The sequence below is a fragment of the Ranitomeya variabilis genome, chromosome 5, assembly GCF_051348905.1.
Source record: "Ranitomeya variabilis isolate aRanVar5 chromosome 5, aRanVar5.hap1, whole genome shotgun sequence".
Classification (NCBI taxonomy): Eukaryota; Metazoa; Chordata; class Amphibia; order Anura; family Dendrobatidae; genus Ranitomeya; species Ranitomeya variabilis.
In genome coordinates, this window is record NC_135236.1 from 249545275 (window position 1) to 249570314 (window position 25040).

The 25040-nt window shown below is 44.8% G+C and overlaps 1 protein-coding gene across 1 annotated transcript in view; it reads left to right on the forward strand.

The window, feature by feature from the left end:
* Positions 1-22954, forward strand: part of LOC143774969 (uncharacterized) — a 76016-nt gene extending 53062 nt beyond the window's left edge. Inside the window, exons 17-19 of the mRNA XM_077262779.1 lie at positions 19856-19931; positions 20491-20636; positions 22513-22954. Of these exons, the coding sequence (XP_077118894.1) occupies positions 19856-19931; positions 20491-20636; positions 22513-22642 (352 nt within the window). The 3' untranslated portion in view covers positions 22643-22954. The remainder of the gene's footprint in view (positions 1-19855; positions 19932-20490; positions 20637-22512) is intronic.
* Positions 22955-25040: the final 2086 nt, after the last annotated feature.

The following is a 25040-nucleotide window of genomic DNA, read 5'->3' on the forward strand; positions in this document are numbered from 1 at the left end:
ATACACGAGAATGGAATACTGGGAGTCTTTGATAATAACATGAGTGAACCTTTGCCACAATATTGATAGACCGTCCTTTTAACTTACAAATAACATATCCTCAAGGTAGAATATATCGCACGGTTTTGATTCTAGACTGCCTTTTGAATAGTTGAGAGATTGGTAAACTTCTTTCACATAGTAGGCTAAAGGAATGTTGCCACTCGGGTTTACTTCACAATTTAATATACCGTATTTGGGGGCGTGGCTTGCCTATGGTGGGATAAGATGCAGAGAGACTGAGCTCCGGTGTAATCCCGGCTTATTAAATCATCAGAGACACAACTTTGACCCTGATAAATCCAGGATGGTGCGTGGGAGGCGGTCGTCATCGGCCTCGGCGCCTCTGAGTAGAGAGGGAGGCGAAATCACCCGATATCTGGGGCACTCCATGCAGCTGCAGACCGGAGATACACCTGCCAAGATGGCGCCGGTCAGAGCTCCACGCGCTCAGCAGGAGACGGAGATGGAGGATCGAGACAGCAGAGAGGCGGCAGGTAACGGGCAGAAGAAGGGGATGGGTGCTATAAGAGAGGATGCATCCCAAGACACCACCCCACCCAGACATGGAGAGGGAGCCCAGCGCCCTTTACAACATAACAGGTGCACTTCACCGCCATTGCCCTCTCACTCTGCTGCCTATGGGAGCGGTTTGACCCCTGTGATGGCCCTGCCAGATGAGGACTGGGACTGGAAAGCGCATATTAGAGCCATACCAACTAAACAAGAAATGGACGTCCTACTGGGTAAACTAGAGGCGTCCCACAAGCAAGATATGGGCTCTCTCAAAGAGGAGATTAAGCAGATTGGTCACCGTATTGCAGATATAGAAGTCACACAAGATCAGTTTTATCAGCACCTGCATTCTCACCACCAAGTCCTGCAGGACCACTCACTACAGATAAATTATATCCTTACTCATTTGGATGACATTGAGAATAGGCATAGACGAAATAATCTACGCATACGGGGCCTCAGTGAAGAAGTGGAGCCGCCCCATCTGGAAAAATGGGCCCAGAAATTTTTTGGGGACATTTTACAAAATAAAGATAAGATTGAAATAGACCGTATACATCGAGCTCTGGGACCAAAACCCACTGATCCAGCTAGACCTAGAGATGTCATCTGTAGAATCCATTTCTATAAGGAAAAAGAGGCAATGTTGAAAGGAATTAGGGATAAAGGCTCCCTGTTATATAAAGACTCTCCTCTTATTGTGCTACCAGACTTGTCTCGCAGAACACTACAGCTTCGCAGAGCCCTGAAACCCTTATTGAAGGTGCTCATAGACAATAATATCCAGTATCGCTGGGGCTACCCATTTCAACTCATAGCCAAGAGAAAGGGGAAAACAGCAATCTTTCGCCATATGGGAGACCTCTCAAAGTTCCTTGAAATATTGGAAATACCTAAGATTAAACTACCAGATTGGCCAGTTATAAACAATCTGAGGCCTTTACCCACCATGGAACAATGGCAGTCGGTCACGCCGAGACAGAGGCAGACAGGAAATGGTCACCTGTCGTCGGCCTCATGAATGTAGAGAGATCTCTTGGAATTCTTTGCCTCATCTGGTGGTGTCGTTCCTTTGAAGCCTTAGTTTGACTCTTTAAAGATAGTTGGACTGGGATTTGCTACTAATATTGGCCTTGGTGACTTAGGTCATGAGGGGATAGTTGATCTGCCCCGAAATTTATACTATTTGACCTATACCCTATGTTAAATGTTAAATGTTTTAAATCGTTTACACTCACCTTAGTCTCTGTTACTAGAAGACCTGAGAGGCCTCACTTTTATATGCCGGGTCGTAAGGGGCTCGTCGTCCGTCATGTGCAGCCTCGTTACCTCACTTAGAGACTGCAGTTTAATGCTGCTTTAGACTTAAGTCTATACTAGGAATCTCATTGAGGTTGTCATTCTAGGATAACCTCCTGTTTATATTCTTTTTTTCTATTTGTCTTTTTTAGTGTGTGTTTTTCTCCTCCCCTTTCTTTTCTTTTCCTCTCTTTCTTTGTTTTTCTATCTATTCTATTTGTGTGATTTGTTCTACTGATCGGATGTCGGAGCTAACATTTTGCACTTATAATGCTAGGGGCTTGAACAAACCCGAAAAAAGGAGACAGGTGTTATATCGTTTTCACAGGAAAAAAATAAAAATAGTTATGTTTCAAGAGACACATTTTGTGGCCACTAATACACCCAAATGTGTATCTAAATTCTACCCAGCCTGGTTTCATTGTCCTCATCCCTCACGTTAGGCATGCGGGGTATCCATAGCTTTGCATAGATCGTTCCAGCCTGGGGTTGTAGATGTGAAGATGGACCCGGAGGGGCGATATATATTTCTCAAGGTTACCATACAGGATTCTGTGTATACGTTGGCTAATGTGTATTTTCCGAACCAGGGACAGGTAAACTTCGGCTCCGGAGTTCTGCGTTTGCTGGCAGAGTTCGCAGATGGTTCGCGTATCATACAGGGTGGAGACTTCAATCTCACGTTGGATCCTATGGTGGACTCGTCATCGGGTAGGTCCTCGATCTCTCTCCCGGTGCTGCGTAGATTGAGGAAGGAATTGCTGGCCCTCAAACTAGTGGACATGTGGCGAGTACTTCACCCCGAAGTCAGAGACTACAGTTATTATTCTGTGGTTCATAACAGTTACTCAAAACTAGATCACCTGTTTATTTCTCATGACTTGTTGGATAGTAAACCTGGTTGTTCAATAGATACTATCTTATGGTCTGATCACGCACCAGTATTTGGAGAACTGGGGGTACAGAGGAAAGGAGGAAATAGGGGTTATACATGGAGACTTAATGACAACCTCTTGAAGGATGAGATATGTATGCTAGCTATTAAGGATGCAGTTAAGTCCTTTCCGATAGACCATGCCCAAGATCCCACACTGGAGCCTATCAAATGGGAAGCCCTTAAATGTATATTGAGGGGGATTTTCATAGCTCATGGGGCTAGACTGAAAAGGGAAAGGGCCCAAAAATTGTCGGACATATTGACACTACTGGGAACTAAGGAGACGGCTAACAAGTCAGCTGCAAGTGACACACTCAGAGCTGAAATTTCGGCCTTGAGGCAACAAGCTCTAGCAATACTAGAACAAAAGTCCTTGTGTATAAGAGATAAGATACGTAAGCATTAAGGCCCCGTCTCACTAAGCGATTTACCAACGATCACGACCAGCGATATGACCTGGCCGTGATCGTTGGTAAGTCGCTGTGTGGTCGCTGGGGAGCTGTCACACAGACAGCTCTCCCCAGCGACCAACGATCAGGGGAACGACTTCGGCATCGTTGAAACTGTCTTCAACGATGCCGAAGTCCCCCTGCAGCACCCGGGTAACCAGGGTAAACATCGGGTTACTAAGCGCAGGGCCGCGCTTAGTAACCCGATGTTTACCCTGGTTACCAAAAAAAACAAACACTACATACTCGCCTTTCGGTGTCCAGGTCCCTTGCCGTCTGCTTCCTGCTCTGACTGAGATCCGGCCGTACAGTGAGAGCAGAGCGCAGCGGTGACGTCACTGCTGTGCTCTCACTTCTCACTGTACGGCCGGGAGTCAGTGAGAGCAGGAAGCAGACGGCGAGGGACCTGACGGACATCAGAAGGCGAGTATGTACTGTGTTTTTTTTTTTACATTTACGCTGGTAACCAGGGTAAACATCGGGTTACTAAGCGCGGCCCTGCGCTTAGTAACCCGATGTTTACCCTGGTTACCAGTGAAGACATCGCTGGATCGGTGTCACACACACCGATTCAGCAATGTCAGCGGGGCCTCAACGACCAAAAAAAGGTCCAGGCCATTCTGACACGACCAGCGATCTCGCAGCAGGGGCCTGATCGCTGGTATGTGTCACACATAGCGAGATCGCTATGGAGGTCGCTGTTGCGTCACAAAACTTGTGACTCAGCAGCGATCTCGCTAGCGATCTCGCTATGTGAGACGGGGCCTTTACTTTGAGTATGGGGATAAAAGTGGACGGTTACTGGCAAGATCCTTGCACCCTAGACTTATACAGACCCCGATTTTTAGTATAAACTCCTCGGTGGGAACTTTAGTACATTCTACGACAGAGATATTAGAGGAATTTAGAAAATACTACTCTAACTTGTATAATCTAACTCAACGGGGGAATAATGCTTCAACATCAAAACCACATATAGTAGAGTATCTGGAGAAACATTCACCTGGGATTTTACAGGAGGAAGTACTAGACAATTTGGAACAGGACTTTTCAGAAATAGAATTAAAGGGGGCTATTCAGAACCTAAAAATAGGTAAATGTCCGGGACCGGATGGGTTTATGCCTAGGTTTTATAAAACATGTCAGGATATATGTGTTCCTCTCATGGGGAAGGCATTCAATAGTATCTCACAAACATGTCACTTCCCGTTCCACTCTACACAGGCTCTCATTCCTGTAATACCCAAAGAGGGTAAGGACCATTCACTATGTTCCAATTTTCGGCCGATTTCTTTAATTAATGTAGACATTAAACTGTACTTTAAAATGATAGCTCTTAGATTTAATCCATATATCCCACATTTGATACATAGAGAACAGGTGGGTTTTGTCCCGGGCAGGGAAGCTAGGGATAATACTATCAAGACAGTATCCTTGATTTCAAAGGCCAGAGCTAGGGAGATTCCTTTATGTTTGTTATCAGTCGATGCCGAGAAGGCTTTTGATAGAGTCCACTGGGGATTTTTGGAGGCTACATTAGAGGCAATAGGTATACGACAGAGGATGAGGAACTGGATTATCGCTCTTTACTATGATCCATCAGCTAGAGTGCGAATAAATGGACAGTTGTTGGCGCCGTTCTCAATTAAAAACGGGACGCGTCAGGGTTGTCCACTCTCCCCATATCTCTACATCCTGGTAATGGAGACGTTGGCTAATGCTCTCAGGCATAATCAGTCGATTAAGGGGATTCAGGTGTGTCACACGGAACATAAACTGGCTCTATTTGCGTATGACCTCTTATTATATGTGACCTCTCCTAGAGTCAGTCTACCATCTATTCTAAAAGAGTTTGAAATATTTGGGAGTTGAGTAATTTCAAGGTTAATTTGCAGAAATCAGAATTGCTTAATATAAATATTCAGGAAAGTGAGGTAGAACAGCTTAGGTCCAGTTTCCCTTTTCGCTGGAATAAACACTCCATTAAATATCTGGGTGTTCACATCCCAGCTGATCCTCAGAAATTATTTGATCTTAATTTCCTTCCACTTCGGGGTTTGATAGAGAAAGAGACAAAGGCCTGGTATCGTTTGCCACTGTCATGGTTTGGGAGAATTAATGCCCTTAAGATGGATATTTTACCTAAAATATTATATATTTTCCAGACTATTCCGTGGGATGTGGAGGGGTCCTTTTTTTTTGGGTCTGCATAAAACAATGAGAAAATTTGTATGGCATAGCGGGCGTTCTCGTATTAGCCACGCCCAGTTAGTTCGACGTAAGGAAAATGGAGGTGCGGGCCTGCCCGACTTACGAGCCTATCATGCGGCGACTATTGGAAACTGTGTCCTGGATATATTCCATAATAAGACAGCTAAACTCTGGGTGGACATTGAATATGAATCATCTCCTAGCCTATGTTTGGGTTTTTTTTGGCTCCCATACTGTGTTGATCTAGGGAAAATGGATATATCTCCGACACTGTACACTATTGTGAGATCTTGGAGGCGTTTTGCGAAGCGTTTCCGCCTGGCAACCATTCCGGGACCATTAACTCCCTTGGTTGGTAACCCTGGACTCCCCCCTGAATTACAACATTCAACATCTATAGTTTGTTCTAGTGCTCAAGGGGCTATTCCTCGCATTAGAGACGTGACCAGTCAGACAGATATTTTATCATTGGGAGAGATTCTGGGAGAGGGGAGGCAAATGCCGGGGCATTGGCTGCAGTATCTGCAACTTCGGAGTTACATTGGGTCTTTGGGGTTGGAGGGCTCGTACCGCATGTCCACTCCTTTTGAGCAATTGTGTTTTATGTCTCAGGGCCCGACACATTCTATTTCCTTGATATACGGTTTGATAGTGTCTGGGGGGATGGGAGATGGGCCTCTCAGATGTACAGTACAATGGCAAAGGGAATTGCACAAAGAGATTGCACCTGAGGTGTGGGTGAGGGCCTTCACATGCGCACATAGGATGTCGGTTTCTTGTAGAATCCAGGAGCTGAATTATAAAATTATAACACAGTGGTATAGAACACCTGCTAGGTTGCATAGAATCGACCCGACAATATCGGACACCTGCTGGAGATGTAATGGGGCGGTGGGATCCATGTTACATATATGGTGGAGTTGCAGTGGTGTCAGGCCCCTCTGGAACGACATATTTGCCCTATATAATCATATTACAAACAAGCAAGTAGAGGCGACACCGGAGATAGCTTTATTATCAATTTTCCCGGGCTCTGTGTCCAAAAATAAGAGGAGTATGTTGCCGTTCTTCATGAATGCAATGCGCCAAATCATACCCAGATTGTGGAGATCCCCCGTTGCGCCGAGGAGGATAGACTGGGTGGAGGCGTTGGATGTACTGTGCAGGATGGAGGAGATGAGGGCTTTCGATGACAGGTCGGGTGTCAGCTGGTATGCGATGTGGTATCCGTGGATACAATTTAAGGAAGCTCAACATCTTCAGATGTGGGTGTCACAGGGTGTACTACCTCATTCCTTATAATGGAAAATTACTAAGTAGTAGGCTGTTGGAGTCCTATCATTGTACCTGTACCGATCTCCGTTCTTCCCTTCTTTTCTTTCTTATCTTTCTTTCTCTTTTTCTTTTCTCTTAATGTATTTTGTTATTTTTTTGTTTGCTATTTCATGTAAGTGTGACCTGCTTTGTCCCTTCTCATATTGTATACAAATTGTTGTATAAACTGCTGTGGTATCACCATAGTGGTAGTGGAGCTCCTGATGAGGGAGAGGGGAGTAGAATGTTGACATTATTATCAATGGTTACCGTTATAATGTTTGTATATTTCTCCTTCTTGTTGAATAAAAATATTTTGAACAATAATATACCGTATTTTCCGGCGTATAAGACGACTTTTTAACCCCTAAAAATTGTCCCAAAAGTCGGGGGTCGTCTTATACGCCGGGTACGGTGTGTGCAGGGAGCGATCCTGGATATTTCCAGGGTCTGAAGGAGAGGAAACTCTCCTTCAGGCCCTGGGATCCATATTCATGTAAAAAATAAAGAATAAAAATAAAAAATATGGATATACTCACCCCTCCGAGAAGCCTGGCTGTCACCGCTGCAAGCGTCTGCCTCCGTTCCTAAGAATTGCAGAGCGTGAAAGACCTTCGATGACGTCTCGGTCAGGTGACCGGTCACATGAGCGGTCACGGACCAATCACAAGACCGCGACGTCATCGCAGGTCCTTCACGCTCTGCAATTCTTAGGAACGGAGGCAGACGCTTGCAGCGGTGACAGCCAGGCTTCTCGGAGGGGTGAATATATCCATATTTTTTATTTTTATTCTTTATTTTTTACATGAATATGGATCCCAGGGCCTGAAGGAGAGTCTCCTCTCCTTCAGACCCTGGGAACCACACGCCGTATAAGATGACTGGGCGTATAAGATGACCCCCGTCTTATACAGCGGGCATATCCCAAATTCCATATTTTATATGGAAAAGTTGGGGGTCGTCTTATACGCCCAGTCGTCTTATACACCAGAAAATACGGTACTTTATTGTTCTAAAATGGTTACAATGGAAAATATTATATCAAAACGCATTAGTTTGTTGATGATCTGATTTCTTATGAATGATTACACACTACTTATCAATAAAATGATTTACACAAAAAATTGTGAGCTAAAAAATCATTTTTGAGGGAAAAAAAGGATGTTTTATTTTCACGGCTCTACGCAGGGCCGTTTCTTCAACAGGGCGGGCAGGGCGGCCACACGGGGCGCCGTGGGGCCGGGGGGCGCAGGAGAGGCCTCGGGCCCCGGTGGTCCCCTGCCCGCTGCTGCTGCTGTTTAAGGGCTGTCAGGGGCGCGGATGCCGCGCTCAGTGCTGAGCGCGGGCGCGCCCTGCCCGAACTCAGCTGCAAATCTGACAGCTGAGCGGTCAGATCATCGCCTCGCGTCGCCGCGCCCCCCCCCCCGCACCGCACATAATGGTTGCGGCCACCTCGGCGCCGCCACTCACCCATACCTCCCAACCGTCCCGATTTCAGCGGGACAGTCCCGCTTTGGCACCGGGGTCCCGCTGTCCCGCTTCGGGCATTTAAAATCCCGAATTTGCGGCCGCCGGTGAAGCCCCGCCCACTTCCGGGACGTAGAGAGAGCCTGTTTTTTTTTTTTTTTATATAAAAGCTGCCTCCTGACCGCCCGCGCAACACCCCCCCCCCCTCCCGCCCCCTGTGCGGCGCTGCCACGCTGAAGGAGAGAGCCTGCAGCAATCAAGAAGAAAGGTCAGCGATTCACTACCTCTGGCTGTGTGTGCACGGAGCTCCGGCTTCTGCTCTTAGCTGCTATCCCGGCAGAGAAGGAGAGACGGGGGAGGTGCCGGGATAGTGCAGAGCTGTGAGCAGGAGACTGAAGACTTCAGCAGAGAGCTGCACATGGACATCAGCCGCCCCTGCATCACAGAGGAGATTGTGTGTGTGTGATGTGTGTGATGGCTGCGTGTGTGTGTGTGTGATGGCTGGGTGTGTGTGTGTGATGGCTGTGTGTGTGTGATGGCTGCGTGTGTGTGTGTGTGATGGCTGCGTGTGTGTGATGGCTGCGTGTGTGTGTGTGATGGCTGTGTGTGTGTGATGGCTGCGTGTGTGTGTGTGTGATGGCTGCGTGTGTGTGTGTGTGATGGCTGCGTGTGTGTGTGTGATGGCTGCGTGTGTGTGTGATGGCTGCGTGTGTGTGTGTGATGGCTGCGTGTGTGTGTGTGATGGCTGCGTGTGTGTGTGATGGCTGCATGTGTGATGGCTGCGCGTGTGTGTGTGTGTGTGATGGCTGCGTGTGTGTGTGTGATGGCTGTGTGTGTGATGGCTGCGTGTGTGTGTGATGGCTGCGTGTGTGTGTGTGATGGCTGCGTGTGTGTGATGGCTGCGTGTGTGTGATGGCTGCGTGTGTGTGATGGCTGCGTGTGTGTGATGGCTGCGTGTGTGTGTGATGGCTGTGTGTGTGTGATGGCTGCGTGTGTGTGATGGCTGTGTGTGTGTGATGGCTGTGTGTGTGTGATGGCTGTGTGTGTGTGATGGCTGTGTGTGTGTGATGGCTGTGTGTGTGTGATGGCTGCGTGTGTGTGATGGCTGCGTGTGTGTGTGATGGCTGCGTGTGTGTGTGTGTGTGATGGCTGCGTGTGTGATGTCTGCGTGTGTGTGTGATGGCTGCATGTGTGTGTGATGGCTGCGTGTGTGTGTGTGTGTGATGGCTGCGTGTGTGTGTGTGATGGCTGCGTGTGTGTGTGTGTGATGGCTGCGTGTGTGTGTGTGTGATGGCTGCGTGTGTGTGTGATGGCTGCGTGTGTGATGCATTTGTGTCAAAGCTGCATGTGTTTGTGAGCTGCGTGCGTGTGAGCTGCGTGCCTGTGTGTGAGCTGCGTGCCTGTATGTCATTATACAGTATGGAGCATCATGTGTGGTCATTATACAATATGGAGCATCATGTGCGGTCATTATACAGTATGGAGCATCATGTGCGGTCATTATACAGTATGGAGCATTATGTGTGGCCATTATACAGTATGGAGCATCATGTGCGGTCATTATACAGTATGGAGCATCATGTGCGGTCATTATACAATATGGAGCATCATGTGCGGTCATTGTACAGTATGGAGCATCATGTGCGGTCATTATACAGTATGGAGCATCATGTGCGGTCATTATACAGTATGGAGCATCATGTGTGGCCATTATACAGTATGGAGCATCATGTGCGGCCATTATACAGTATGGAGCATCATGTGTGGCCATTATACAGTATGGAGCATCATGTGCGGCCATTATACAGTATGGAGCATCATGTGCGGTCATTATACAGTCTGGAGCATCATGTGCGGTCATTATACAGTCTGGAGCATCATGTGCGGTCATTATACAGTCTGGAGCATCATGTGCGGTCATTATACAGTCTGGAGCATCATGTGCGGTCATTATACAGTATGGAGCATCATTTGCGGTCATACAGTATGGAGCATCATGTGCGGTCATTATACAGTATGGAGTGTCATGTGCGGTCATTATACAGTATGGAGCATCATGTGGGGTCATTATACAGTATGGAGCATCATGTGCGGTCATTATACAGTCTGGAGCATCATGTGCGGTCATTATACAGTATGGAGCATCATTTGCGGTCATACAGTATGGAGCATCATGTGTGTTCATTATACAGTATGGAGCATCATGTGCGGCCATTATACAGTATGGAGCATCATGTGGGGTCATTATACAGTATGGAGCATCATGTGCGGTCATTATACAGTATGGAGCATCATGTGCGGTCATACAGTATGGAGCATCATGTGTGTTCATTATACAGTATGGAGCATCATGTGTGGCCATTATACAGTATGGAGCGTCATGTGTGTTCATTATACAGTATGGAGCATCATGTGTGGCCATTATACAGTATGGGGCACTGTGTGGCCATATTTTTTTGTTTATAATTATTGTATATGAAACAGTGTGATCGGCAGTGCTAAATGGGTGTGGTTGGGATGTGGATATGGGTGTGACTAATTATGAATGGGTGTGGTCAGAGGCGTGGCCTAAAATTTGCCGCGGCGCGCAAAGCGCGCCGCAAACTTTGTCCCTCTTTCCCATCTTCAAAAGTTGGGAGGTATGACTCACCTCCGCTCCGCGCTGGATGAACAGCGAGAATGAACAGCCAGGATGAGGCAGCTCGGCCACTCCCACACTGATAGCAGGGGCGCCGCGCTCTCGGCTGAGCACGGGCGCTCCCTGAGACAGTGATCAAAGAGCTAAGCACACACACTATCACTGTCAGACTAGGCTGCCTGGCTGTTGCCAATTTCAATGCTGGACAGGACAGGCTGCAGTCTAGTCTGACAGTGGTAGCAGTATAGCAAAAATGCCCACCCCCTGCCTATGGATTAGTCCTTCCCTTCCCAGCAGCCCCATTTAGCAGTCTGAGCGCGCTCAGACTCAGAGGGCAGAGGGCACTGACACACTGAACAGGTGAGGGGGTCTGAGGGATGGGATGGGTTGGGCTAGCCTTTTTTTTTGGATGGGGACCCCCACACCTGCCCCCCCCCCAACCACCCTTGGGGCATGCTGATTTGGCATGCCCCACAGCATGAAACCCGGGAGGGGGCCCAGCTGACTTACCTCATCTTTGGCAGTCTGGTGGCATCCTCACCCAGGCGAGAAGTGTTGGAAAGAGTTATGGCAGTAACTGTATACCTGGCAACCAATAATTTAGCTTTTCGAGGATCGTCAAATACATTGTTTACACCAAATAATGGACATTTCCTTGGGCTTATAGAGCTTCTTGGAAAATTTGAACCAGTAATGAGAGATCATTTAAAACGAATTACTTCCCAGGAAATCCATACACATTACTGTGGAAATTTAATTCAAAATGAAATTATCTGCTTGATGGCCTCTCAGGTGAAGAAATGTATTCTAGAAAAAGCCAAAAGATCTAAGTATTTTTCAATAATGTTGGACTGCACACAAGATGCAGGTCACACTGAACAGTTGTCATACACCTTAAGATTTGTTGATATAGATGATGATCACGTAGCAATAAAGGAACATTTTATTGGCTATCGTCCTGCTACTGATACATCTGGGGAAAGTCTCGCCAATCTCCTTTTAGAAGAGATTAGTAAATGTGACCTGGAATTAGAAAATGAACTGGCAGAAAAGCTGAATTCGGAAGCTATTAATGCTTTTGCAGCGGCTAAATCTAGAAGAGTCAGTTTCTCATAAATCTGCAACCTACAATTTTTAGGATCTGTTTCCAAAATAATTAATAGATATTATTTACCTACAACTTTGTTCTCACCGTTAATAATTAGCATACTTGTCCCTTTTCCCCAAGTTCTATATAAGTTAAAGGCAAATTATAATTTATTAAAAAAAGGGAAGATACAAGCCTGCTCTCTATTTATTACTCAAGCCCACAAAAATAATGTTTATTATTTTCGGTGCCGGGGGGGGGGGGGGGGGGGGAGAAATTTCCTACTCTCGCCCTGTGTCATTTTTGGGCTAGAAACTGCCCTGGCTCTACGTTATAAATTTCTGTGAAACACTTGGGGTTTCAAAGTGCTCACCAAACATCTAGAACGGTTCCTTAAAGGGTCTAGTTTCTAAAATTGGGTCACTTGTGGGGGGTTTCTACTGTTTAGGCACATCAGGGGCTCTCCAAACGCAACATGGCGTCCGATCTCAATTCCAGCCAATTCTGCATTGAAAAAGTCAAACGGTGCTCCTTCTCTTCCCAGCCCTGCCGTGCACCCAAACAGTGGTTTACCCACACATATGGGTTATCGGCGTACTCAGGACAAATTGCACAACAACTTTTGTGGTCAAATTTCTCCTGTTACCCTTGTGAAAATGAAAATTTTGTGGCGAAAAGATAATTTTTGTAGAAAAAAATTTGATTTTTTTATTTTCACAGCTCTACGTTATAAACTTTTGTGAAGCACCTGGGTGTTCAAAGTGCTCACCACACATCTAGATAAGTTTCTTAAGGGGTCTAGTTTCCAAAATGGTGTCACTTGTGGGGGATTTCCACTGTTTAGGCACATCAGGGGCTCTCTAAACGTGACATGGCGTCCGATCTCAATTCCAGCCAATTCTGCATTGAATTGAAGTCAAACGGCGCTCCTTCTCTTCCAAGCTCTGCCGTGCGCCCAAACAGTGGTTTACCCCCACATATAGTGTATCGGCGTATTCAACAAATTTTGTGGTTCATTTTCTCTTTTTACACTTGTAAAAATAAAAAAAATTGGTTCTGAAGTAAACTGTTAGCAAAAAAAAATGTTTAATGTTAATTTTTTCCTTCCACATTGTTTCAGTTCCTGTGAAGCACGTAAAGGGTTAATAAACTTCTTGACTGTGGATTTGAGCACCTTGAGGGGTGTAGTTTTAGAATGGTGTCAAGTTTGGGAATTTTCTGTCATGTACACCCCTCAAAGTGACTTTAAATGTGATGTGGTCGCTAAAAAAAATGGTTTTGTAAATTTTGTTGTAAAAATGAGAAATCGCTGGTCAACTTTTACCCTTATAACTTCCTAACAAAAAAAAAGTTTGCTTCCAAAATTGTGCTGTTGTAAAGTAGACATGTGGGAAATGTTATTTATTAACTATTTTGTGTGACATATCTCTCTGATTTAAGGGCATAAAAATTCAAAGTTTGAAAATTGCAAAATTCTAAAAATTTTCACCATATTTCCGTTTTTTTTTCATAAATAATCACAAGTAATATCGAAGAAATGTTATGACTAGCATGATGTACAATATGTCACGAAAAAACAATCTCAGAATCAGCGGGATCTGTTAAAGCGTTCCAGAGTTATAACCTCATAAAGTGACAGTGGTCAGAATTGTAAAAATTGGCTCGGTCATTAAGTACCAAATTGGCTCTGTCACTAAGGGGGTAAATCCATGTTTAAAGCACCATGCCAGCATTTGTTTTCAGCGCTGGAGTGGCTCTTTAAATCTCACCCTCTGGCGTCTTCATAGTTTTTTCGGTGCCTCTCCTGTCCCCTGCACCATCTTGTGAGGATGAAAATGCCAGTGTCACGCTGTGACGGTCTTCAGTAAAGAAGAGGGGCCTCAAATAGTCCTTGGAGCTGTCCCAAGTGTACTCTTAAAGGAAGAGATGCCTGAGTCTCCGAGTGTACTGTGCTCCTGTAAAAACCCTAATCTGTCTCCTCCCTCGCCCCATGAGGCATGGGACAGAAATTAAAGGTAAACCAGACATAAAGACAAAATAGGGATTCCAATGCACAAACCAACAATAGGGAGGAGGATAGGGACTGGGGGGAATAAACTAAATGGGGAAAAAGGAACAGGAGATAAACACACACGTACAACAGCAACCTACAGAACACCACAACTCCAACTCCAAACTTCAACCATTTAGCTTTAGCACACAGCACAGAAAGACGAATCTCCAACAGCAACAACAAACTCCTATTCAGCACAGCGTCTCCCAAGAGCAAGGAAGCAGAGCTTTCACCGGCAGGACAGAGAGGGTCTATGCAGGTTTTATAGGAAGAGTTAACAACCAGATCAGACCCAGCTGAAATGGTGCTGCATGTTTATGACCAGTATAGAAAGGGTTGTTAAGCTCTTCAGCACCAAAGAAAACCAAATTCATTAAATATGGGATCCAAATACACAGGGTAAATGGAAGATCTGTGATTCAAAATGTGAAGGGATCTTCCACTCCCAGATCTCCCATGTTGGCGTGACATACAGTCATACTCATGATAAGTAGACAGTTCTTGACACCCCTTTTCAGAGAACGCTTCCTCAAAATTGGACAGGCAAGATAGAGTGATTTTAGCAATTATTTTTGCAAAAATCACTCCACTTAATCTCTGTGGTCTGCCAGTCTATGACCGGATTATGTTAAGTCATCCAGGGAAGACCCATCACAATGGGATTAGAGTGACTTTCCAAAATATAACAAGAAAGGAGCTCCATGTGAAGAGCCCCTATTCACAGGATCACACCATGCACTACTTGCACAAAATGTCCCTGTCCGAGAGGCGCAGACTCAATTGCAAGGGGTATACTTTCCCGCAGACGAAGCCACACGCGAAACGCGCGTCCGGGTCGCCGCCACTACCCGCAGGTAATTACAACATCGCTGATGTTCGCCTTCTCATGCTGTCCCAATTAACCCGTGCGCATACTAGGTCCTGTATTTAGGCCATTAATCGTGTGGGTCTTCGGCTCCTAATCATTGAAACCACTGGGTTTATATATGTAATATAGGAAAATAGGGCACCTACCCTTTTATGCCACTTCAATAAGCTTTTTTTCACATGCATCCTACCATGGGTATAATTGGGAATATGTGCATTTTTTGGTGAACAAATTGACACACCTTTCATCCATTTATATTTATTGGATGTTTACTTCTGTTATTTGTCGTCACTTTCTTGACAGTTATTACCAAGCGCAACTTCTTTACCTGAGTGATATTTGGCGGTTATCTGTACAGTTCTATCCCCACTTTTTATTGTTTGTTGAATAAATCTATATGTTATTGCTTTTAGAATATTTATATATTAATATGTATCAATTGCAAGGGGACGGGCTTTGCCAGAGCACTACAGGAAAGACCAAGGTTCCATGTGAACCGATCATCCACCATATTGGCTCCCGCACCAGTATCCAAGAGTATGGATATTTTATCAGTTTTCATATCAATAACCACTTCTGCGGGTAAGAAAAACAGATACACATTCTATCCTCCACAGAACCCGGGGTAAGAATTTTTCCGATGGATTTTTGTGCTTTAGTTAAAGAAGGACAGACCCCAATTAAATTCCCCGTTTGACCACAGAAAACAACACAACCCCGTTTTGCAGCAAACTGTAAGAGACTCATACCGAGGGAAGGCCCCTCCTAACTGCATTGGTTCTACAAAGCACACAGGGAGAACCTTGATTTTAGGAAGTGCCATGGGGGGAGGAGTAACAAAAGGTCTACCCCTGAGCCGTCTAGCTATGCATATGGCCAGAGCCATGGCAGCCTCCAACAACTCAGGGGTCTCGTAATGCGCTACAGCATCTTTTAGTCTTTCAGACAGGTCCTGATAAAACTGGCTCCTAAGATCAGGATCCTTCCATTGGGTTCAGTGGCCCATCTACGGAACTCTGAGCAGAATAAATCTGCCGGCCGGTCTCCCTGCTGGAGGTTACGTAGCGTAGACTCAGCAAGGGAGACACAGTCCGGGTCATTGTACTAGGCCTGGAGCCTCAAAAAACCCATCAATCGACCGGAGAGACAGTGAGTCTACCGGAAGTGAAAAGGCCAAGGGTTGAGGATTTCCTTGAAGGAGAGAAATAACAATTCCAAACCGTAGCTCCTCATTCCCAGATGAATGACGACGAAGCCTAAAATACAGCTTACAGACTTCAAGGAACACCATAAATTTATCCCATCCCCAGAAAACCTATCCGTGAGGACCACCTTAGGTTCTGGTTCTGCCTGACTGCCCACCAGACCAAGTCTGCTGCTGAGAGACCCTAGGTTGCAGGTCTGGCACTTCAAGCGACAGGCCCTGCAATTGTTTGGCAAGGGCTACAATGGGATCCATACCAAAAACACAAAATGTTTGGGCCGGTGAAAATGTCAGGCGTGACAAACTCGATACAGTCAGAAGTATCAGATAGGGGGCAATGGAATTACATTTAAAGCACCACTCCAGCAGTGCAATAAAAAAACACTGCAATGGTTCTTTAAGACTTTGTCAGAGGCTTTTGAAAAAGGAGTTTCAGGGTATGTGCACACGTTCAGGAATTTTCGCATTTTTTTCACATTTTTTCTCTATAAAAACGCATTAAAAAACACATACATTATGCATCCTATCATTTACAATGCATTCCGCAATTTTTGTGCACATGATGCGTTTTTTTCCGCAAAAAAAACGTATTGCGGTAAAAAAATGAACATGTTCATTAATTTTGCGTATTTTTCACGTTTTTCCCGCTATTCTATGCATTGGGAAAAAAACGCAAAAAAAAGGCACAAAAAACGCGCAAAAAAACCGCATGCGGATTTCTGGCAGAAATGTCCGGTTTTTGTCAGGAAATTTCTGCAAGGAATCCTGATGTGTGCACATACCCTCAAAGGGAACACTGACAGCGCCAATTCTTTTAATGACAACAGCACTTTGGACTTTGTCTAGCCTACACTTCAGCAGTACCTATTTTTGTAGGCAGACACAAAAACTGTCCCACAAGTTTTGGGGCTGAATAATGCTGTTGCACCTGTTGAGTCGTTACAAATAGATTTCCGTAAACTTCTATAACTATTGTCAAATTTTGCTGTAGACATTGTGAAGCGATGGCTGGGGGACCACCACGGTGCAGGAAGACTACTGTACACAAGATGAGGTGCAAACAACAAAGGGTAGATTTATTGGGAGGCAAGGAATGAAGTGGGTGAGGAAGATGCAAACAGTGGTATGCAATGGCAAGAGACACTTTACAAGAGTTATAAACTTTATCTTGTCCGTAAAATAGCACGGTGCTCCAACTATTACAGACTCAGAATATGTCTCACAAGCATCTTTAAACAATACACAAATAACGATGCTACTCTACGTATAACCTCCCTGGCCCTTACTAAGCAGGCCACATGGCTCCCGTGTACTGACTACTGAAGCCTACGCTAAGCCCTAACAGGTGCACCAAACAGGAACAGACTCACGGTGATGTTGGGGACTCAGGTCCAGTCCCAGGGGGCCCCCAGGAGTCTAATATGGTGGTGCACATGGCTTTCTGTCAGCTCTGTGAAGCGTGGTCTTCTCCTTGCTTCTGGATCCTAGGGATGCTCCTGGAAACTGTAAGTCCCTTTCTCAGTATATTCGTGGCTTCACGAGCTAGCACAGAACAGCCACCTTTGCGGAAAAGTCTTGCAAATTTCACACATACACTCCGTCCCAGGCTGTGGGACCTTCCTTGTAGCAAACAGCACAACGTTCTCTCTAGCAGCTTCAGCTCACACCCAGTTCAGGCTCAACTCATCCCCTAATTCTAGGGCAGTTCATCTTCACAGCCTATCGCAGGGGGAAGCAGGACATTCCATCACACCAGACAAGGGGGTGCTGTCTCTTAAAGTGGCAGCGTGTTACTGTCCACCACCCTCTTACAATTGAACATCATTAGAAGCATCACTGAAATTTAGACTCTTTCCACGTGTTTGGGAGATCAACTCTCTGGTACAACATTTTAAATCACAAGCTGGTTCAGTTTTTTTTTAAGCAAACTTTATTTGATGAGATGACAAAGCAATTACATCTGACGACAATCAACAGTTCATATTCACATTTCAAGATTACACAAAGTAACTCCATTTGATAAAGATTTTGTGCAATATTTTTCTATCTCATCCTTTTATATTTTTATTCCAACAACAATATTTATAAGTATTAAAATATTTAAATAAAATAAGATAAGAACAGTAAGAACGAATAATACTTGTCTGGTATAAACCAAGCCTTCTTATTAACTTCTAACTATTCCCAGAGTCCCCATAAGTTCTTCAGTACAGTACCATGATGTATATCTAAACACCTCTCTTAACTGAAAGATTTCCGTTTGTGTATAATCATGCTCAATAAAAGTTCTCCATTTTTTAATAAGCTTTCTGTCGTTTTTTCCTTGTTTTTCCATTTCAATTTAATCATATAGCATTAGTATCTTTAATGTATTTATCATTTTCTGTAATAAACCAAAAAAGGCAAGATTGTGGCGTTTTGAGAGTACTTATATTTCATATTTTGTTTATATATGAAATTGAATCTTCTTATGCTTTTCTTATTTGCGAGCGATCTGATATACTATGCAATTAGTTGGAATTATTGAGGTTACGTTTTGGACAATATCTTAGATCAGCAAAATGCAAGAACTTGAGGGCACTACTAATTATTAAAGGGGGATCACTGACCACACACAAATGTATATGAACAAAGACACCAAGAGAAAGTAGTGTATAATAAGGTCACAATCAACCCCACAATGAAAACCACAATAATATTTGAAAAAATATACAAATTGTATTATTTATTTATGCAAACAAGACACACAATAGACCAGAGTCAATCACTCCTAACTAGAGATGAGCAAATTTGATCGGATCAGGGCTTATTCGGCAATCTATTGCGCTTACCGAATAAGCTGCAGAGGGAACCCGGCTTCCTGGATCGCGCTGGCTGATCAGCTGTTCAGCTCCGCAGCTACATGTGTCACTGTCACAGCACATGCATGGACAGCCTGTGTGTTGGGCTCTCCATGCATGTGTCATGACTGTCACACAGCCGCCACACTTGCAGCTGCGGAGCCAAACAGCTGATCAGCCGGCGCGATCCAAGAAGCCGGGTTCCCTCTGCAGCTTATTTTGGTAAGCGCTATAGCTTGTAGAGTAAGCCCTGACCCGATCAAATTTGCCCATCTCTAGTTAGGAGTGAGTGACTCTGGTAAGCCAATAATTCTTAGATTCTGAAATACTGAATCTGTTCTGCATCAGCTGCAGCATGGCAGAGACTGTTTGTTCCAAGGATTTATTTATGATGGGTGCAAACATTTTAGCTACCTTGGCTGCTAGGGTTTTTGTGAGATGACCATGAGATGATCATCTCCCCCTTCCTTTGAGTCCTGTGAAGCAATCTGTGAAGAGGACCTACTGTTATTTTTGGTTGTGGCGTGTTCGGCACTATTTTGCTTCAGCGATCTCTCTCCAGTAGCTGGGATTTTCTTGTTGAGGTCCCATTTCTAGTAAGGCATCAACCCATCACACACGGAGGACACCTGGGGGAAGATCGTGTGCAGGTTTTACCCTGCTTTCTTCTTGGTTTGAAGTCGGGAAGCCCCAAATTGAATGGCGGCAGTGCAGATCTGCTGTCACCAGCGAATGTCCATACGCACGCCGGAACCGGAAGTGGTTTAGATTTTTATGCTTAGTAACATCCATAAGAAGAAAATATTAGAGAATGTTTCACTTCTACTTTCTGGTACAATCCTCCTTTTGATCATAAGATATTTACTGGAGTATGGATTTCCTGTATGTGATGTGCAGCTTTCATTTCTTTCGTTATTTCCTGCTTTTATTTAGATCTGTACCGGAGATTCATAAAGAAGTCAACTCTAAAAGGCCTGTTCAGCGCGCCTTTTCCCCCACATTGTGCCAGGTGATATCAGTCGTTACTTTTCTTCCTAAAATTCATAATTGATTTCTATTGGAGGGAATCTGCCACCAGGTTTTTACTACCCCCTCTGAGAGCAGCATAAGAGCAGAGACCCTGATTCCAGCGATGTGTCACTTACTGGGTTACTAGCTGCAGTTTTGATAAAATCGCTGTTTTATTTGCTGCTTCTGATGATGATCTTTCAGTTGTCTCAAATGCTGAGCTCTGTATAACCCCATCCACACCACTGATTAGCAGCTTTCTCTGTACACTGTTCATAGGCAAACATCTGCCAATCAGTGGTGGGTGTGGGGTTATACAGAGCTCATAGAGATGGATGACTACATGGCAGCAGGTTTACTAGTCTTCTAGTGATTATGTCCTTCTGATAAAACTGAGATTTTATCAAAACTAGAGCAAGCAGCCCAGTAAGTGACACATCACTGGAATTAGGGTGTCTGTATATTATGCTGCTCTCAGATTAGGTGGTAAACACCTGGTGACAGATTCCCTATAGCAAGTAAGTTTTTTTTTTGCAACATCAGTCTGTTCTTTTCTTCAGGGTGGCATATCATGCCATGGTATATCCCCGAACCATGTGACCAAGAAATGGAAGTATGTGCACACCCACAAGGAGCTACGACCATTAGTGGTCACCCCTAAATTGCTGGAGATGGATGTACACAGATACCTGTGTCACGAATGTTGGTAAGTGCAAAACCAAGACCAGAACTGCAATGTAGAGAATGTGCGGCAGTCGCTCAGTTTCAGTCTACATGACAGTATCTGAGTTTATAAAAGCACCTGGATATGAGAAGAAGTGTATTTTGGTAATGACCGTTTCCCATTAATCCATGCTTCATCAAGGTTTTAAAAAATTTCATATATAAATACTAGTATAGGATACATTTTTTTCAAAGTAGGATGCTAAAATTGGTCCATCTGGGCCTACTTATTTTAATTTGAGCACCCTATAAACTGTTCTTTGATCCCGTCGGGGCTTACGTCCGAATCCCCCAGAAAATGGGATTCGGGCGTATGCGCCAACGGGGCCATAGACTATAAGGGTGCCAACAGAGTGAACATATGTTCTGTCGCGCATCATTTTGGGCGTGTACGCCTACTGGAGATGGACACCTAGACTCGGTATACTACATCTGAGTACACTCCCAAAATGATGCACAACAGAGCACGTTCACTCTGTCAGCACCGTTACAGTCTATGGCCTGCGATGCAGTTACGCCTGTTACAGCTAGGGGGCACTGTAGGTGCTCCTCGGGATGCGCATGGGGGCGTATCTGTGATTTTGATGGTGAAACAATGACCGGCAGGATTGTAAATTGCCGGTATGTGTTGCAGAGGGAGTCTGCGCTGTAAGCCAGTAATGTTGTTCTGGGACCTGTAGTCCCACAAGTGTTTGTATAGTTGTAAAGGGAGGCTTGCAGGGTTAGTTGGAGAGCTGGGCGGGTCTGGCTAAAAATACACCACCCATCTATTGGGGTGGTTACAAGTACATAATGTGACCAGGGTTTGGTCACATGGGCTCTGTGATGGAGAGTGTGTAGATCCTGGATGGCTTGTGTGTTGGGAGGTCTTGTGTATGGACCGGATCCCTGAATAGTGCACTGAGAGGCCGTGGATCTGAGAGACTTGTGTGTTGGGAGGTCCTGTGGTGTGTGAACCAGATCCCTGAATAGCGCATTGAGAGGCTGTGGATCTGAGAGACTTGTGTGTTGGGAGATCCTGGGAGTAGGATCGGATCCCTGAATAGCTCACTGAGAGGCGTGTGCGTTGGATGGTCCCAAGTGGGGACGGACATCCTGAACCGCACACGCAGTGGCCTGTGTTGGATGGTCCCAGGTGGGGATGGATGTCCTGAAAAGCGCACGAAAAGGCCATGTATGCAGAGTCTGCAATGGCACTGCATTGGGGGAGCTACAGCCCGTCTGAGGATCTGGACTGTCAGGTGGCCTGGTGAGCAAGGCATTGTCCGGGACTGTGATCCCAATTCGGCAGCTTCCCTGGGAGAGAGAGCGAACTGACCAGGAGTCAGCGTGTGGAGCAGAAGCTCCAGAAAGGTAACACCCAGGAGGGGGGCTATCATACCGGCAGAGAAGTATCTGCCAGTGGAATAGACTGTTGGTGCTTGTTGTGTTCCATGGACATTGATGAACTGTTCGGTGTACGGTCCCCCATGGTAACTGGACGAAGTGAGAAGTCCGGCATGTTTAGTGACTGTGAGTTAAAGCAGTATAAAATGTATATAATGATCTGTGCATGACCTGGTTTATGCTGCATAAAATAAACCGGATAGTCTGTTTAAGTGGAAACTTGTGCCTGTGTGACTGAATCCCATGCTAAGCGAGTGTCCACCAATACATTCAGTAAACGCTATCTTACAGGCCTCATCGGCGCATACGCCGGATCCTAATTTGGTGGCGGATCTGATGTAAGCCCCAACAGGACCAATGAAAGGGTGCCTGGACGCAGTGTGAAATCACCTTAATATAATAATAATGGGCTTTTTTTTATCAAAGCTGTGCAGTCCTAGATTTTAATTGTGTATTGTACCTTTGTTTTACAGTGTGATGTCACAGCTACGGCATTCTTCACCTGCGTTACTTCTAAGAGGATCTATTCAAAAAAACCTCGTTCATGTCAGGCGGAATGTGGCTTTCCCTGCACTATCAGAAATAGAAAGAAGGGGAAAGTGATTATTGCTACTGTTCTGTAAAGCATTATTGTGTATCAGTACCAATGTGTGGTGTGCCAATATATTTTAAAGCTCTTGTGGGGTTTCTGTCACTAATTAGAAGTCAGATTGTGAGAGTGGTCAGCTAACTTAAAGGGAACCTGTCATGTAAGAACTGCTATTAACCTGCATACATAGGAATAATCTGCAGATTAATAGAGTTCGGAAACTGCCCGGCACCTGCACTGAGAGCCCCGCTGCCAGGAGGAAATTAATTTTACTCCTCGGCAGCCTCGGGCTATCAGTCATTAGAGTGGGCCAGTGCAGCTTCCGTCACTGCTCAGTGCATAATGAGCAGCAACTGAAACCATGCCCCAACACTGACTGACAGCTGGCTTTAATGCTGCGCTGGCTGTCAGTCAATGCTGCGGCACAATTACAGCCGCCGCTCACTATGCACTGGGCGGTGACTAAAGCTGCACTGGCCCACTCTTATGACCCCACCCATCACAATATGTGTTGTCACACCTGACCATTGCACCCCCTCCATGACCACCTGACCTGTGTTCACACTCATTAGATGCTGTAATACAAAATATAGGGTGAAAGCCGGTTCATTGTGGCTAAGTACAAGTGTGGTTTACAGAAATAGCAGGAAGTTAAAGTCTAAAAAAATCCCAGTGGCCAGTGTTGATATTGCAAGATTTCTATTTGTTATTTTTAATAAAGATTGTGATGTGGAAAAAAAACATTGGCAAATAAATACATTAATAAATTATTGGGAATCTGTCAGCATGTTTGTGTCATGGAATCTGAGAACAGCATGATTTAGGGGCAGAGAGCCCGAATTCAGATATGTGTCACTTGTTCAAAAGTGCAAGAAGCAATCACACGGCCATATTGACAGAAAAATAACAAAGTTATGGCTCTGGCAAGAATGAAGGAAAAAATAGAAATGCAAAAACGGAAAACCCCTGGTCCTTATGGGGATAATGAAACTGACATCGGGGAGTTTTCTCGCCATGGACCCAAAATTTCACTGTTTTCTTCTTGTTCATCATCAAATTGCTCCTGGAAGTTTGGGAGAAGTTGCTCTTGGAGGATGGTTAGATCTCATTCTTTATTCAAGGCAGTGTCCCTAGGAAAAATTGTGAGTGAGCCCACTCCATGGATGAAAAGCAACCTAACATATGAATGGTTTCAGGTTGCTTTACTTTTGGCAGCACACAGGACTCATGGTAGCGCTCATCTTTTTGCCCCTGAGGTATTCTTCCAGATACCCTAGTGAATATAAAGGAGATTTATCAAAGAAAATAATTTTACCCCAGTCCCCTGCAATTCTATTCCTATACTTCCTTATACTTCCTATAGAATGTCAGTCTGTCCTTGATGTTCTTCTTGGATAGACTTGGCTCCTTCGCTGCCATTATTGACATCAGGTCAGTCTCTAAAAGCCTGTGCCTCACTGTGTGCAGATGCACTGTTGCCTGCCTGCTGCCGCTCCGGAGCAAGCTCTGCACTGGTGCTAAACCAATCCCATACTCAGTCCTGACACCTGCTGAACTTTCTTGGGCGGCCAGAAGCCTTTATCACAGCAATCGAACCCCTCTCTTTAAAGTTCTTGGTCATCTGATAAATGGTTGATTTACATTATCAATTAATCTGATGATTCTTCATAATCTAGAGTTAATAAAACTATAAAAACTGAAGCAGTATATTTTGTAAAAAATAATTTTTGTCAGTCTCAAAAGTTTGGGCCACAACTGCATCCCTGCATACAGATTAGAGACACCAGATACACTATTTATAAAAGTACTTTATATATACATTTATATATTATATATTCCCGGTGCTCTGTGAGGACAGTGAAACCACTGAAAGTAGAAGAACCAGCCAAGACAAATGAAAACCATGAATAGACAAGGGTAACCAAACAGAGAATAGTTAAAAATATGCCTTTACTAAGTAGAAGGTGGAAAAATATATAAAGCAATTTAAAAACAATGTGCGTGCATGAGGACGAAGATTTCCAGTAAGCTATATGTATCAATCAAAACAAGTGGGCCCAGTTATATCTCATATTCCTGATGCGCGTTTTGGAAGGACTTCCTTCGTCAGGAACCCCTGAAGAAGGAAGTCTTTCCAAATCGCGCGTCGGGGTGCGCGGCGACCAGACGTGGCGACCCTTAAAGGTATATTACCCTCATATTTTATTCCTCGCATCTTTCTTGCATTTTTCTCTAATTGCACTTAGCACTTTGTTTGGGGCATTGCAATCCTCTTTATTTTGGCATCTTCATTCATATTTTGATACATCTTGATACATTTTTTAATACATCTTGTGATTGAGCACATTATTTAATTTAGCACAGGCACCTTAGTGTGATCATTATATGTGGCACATTTGAGTTTAAATAATT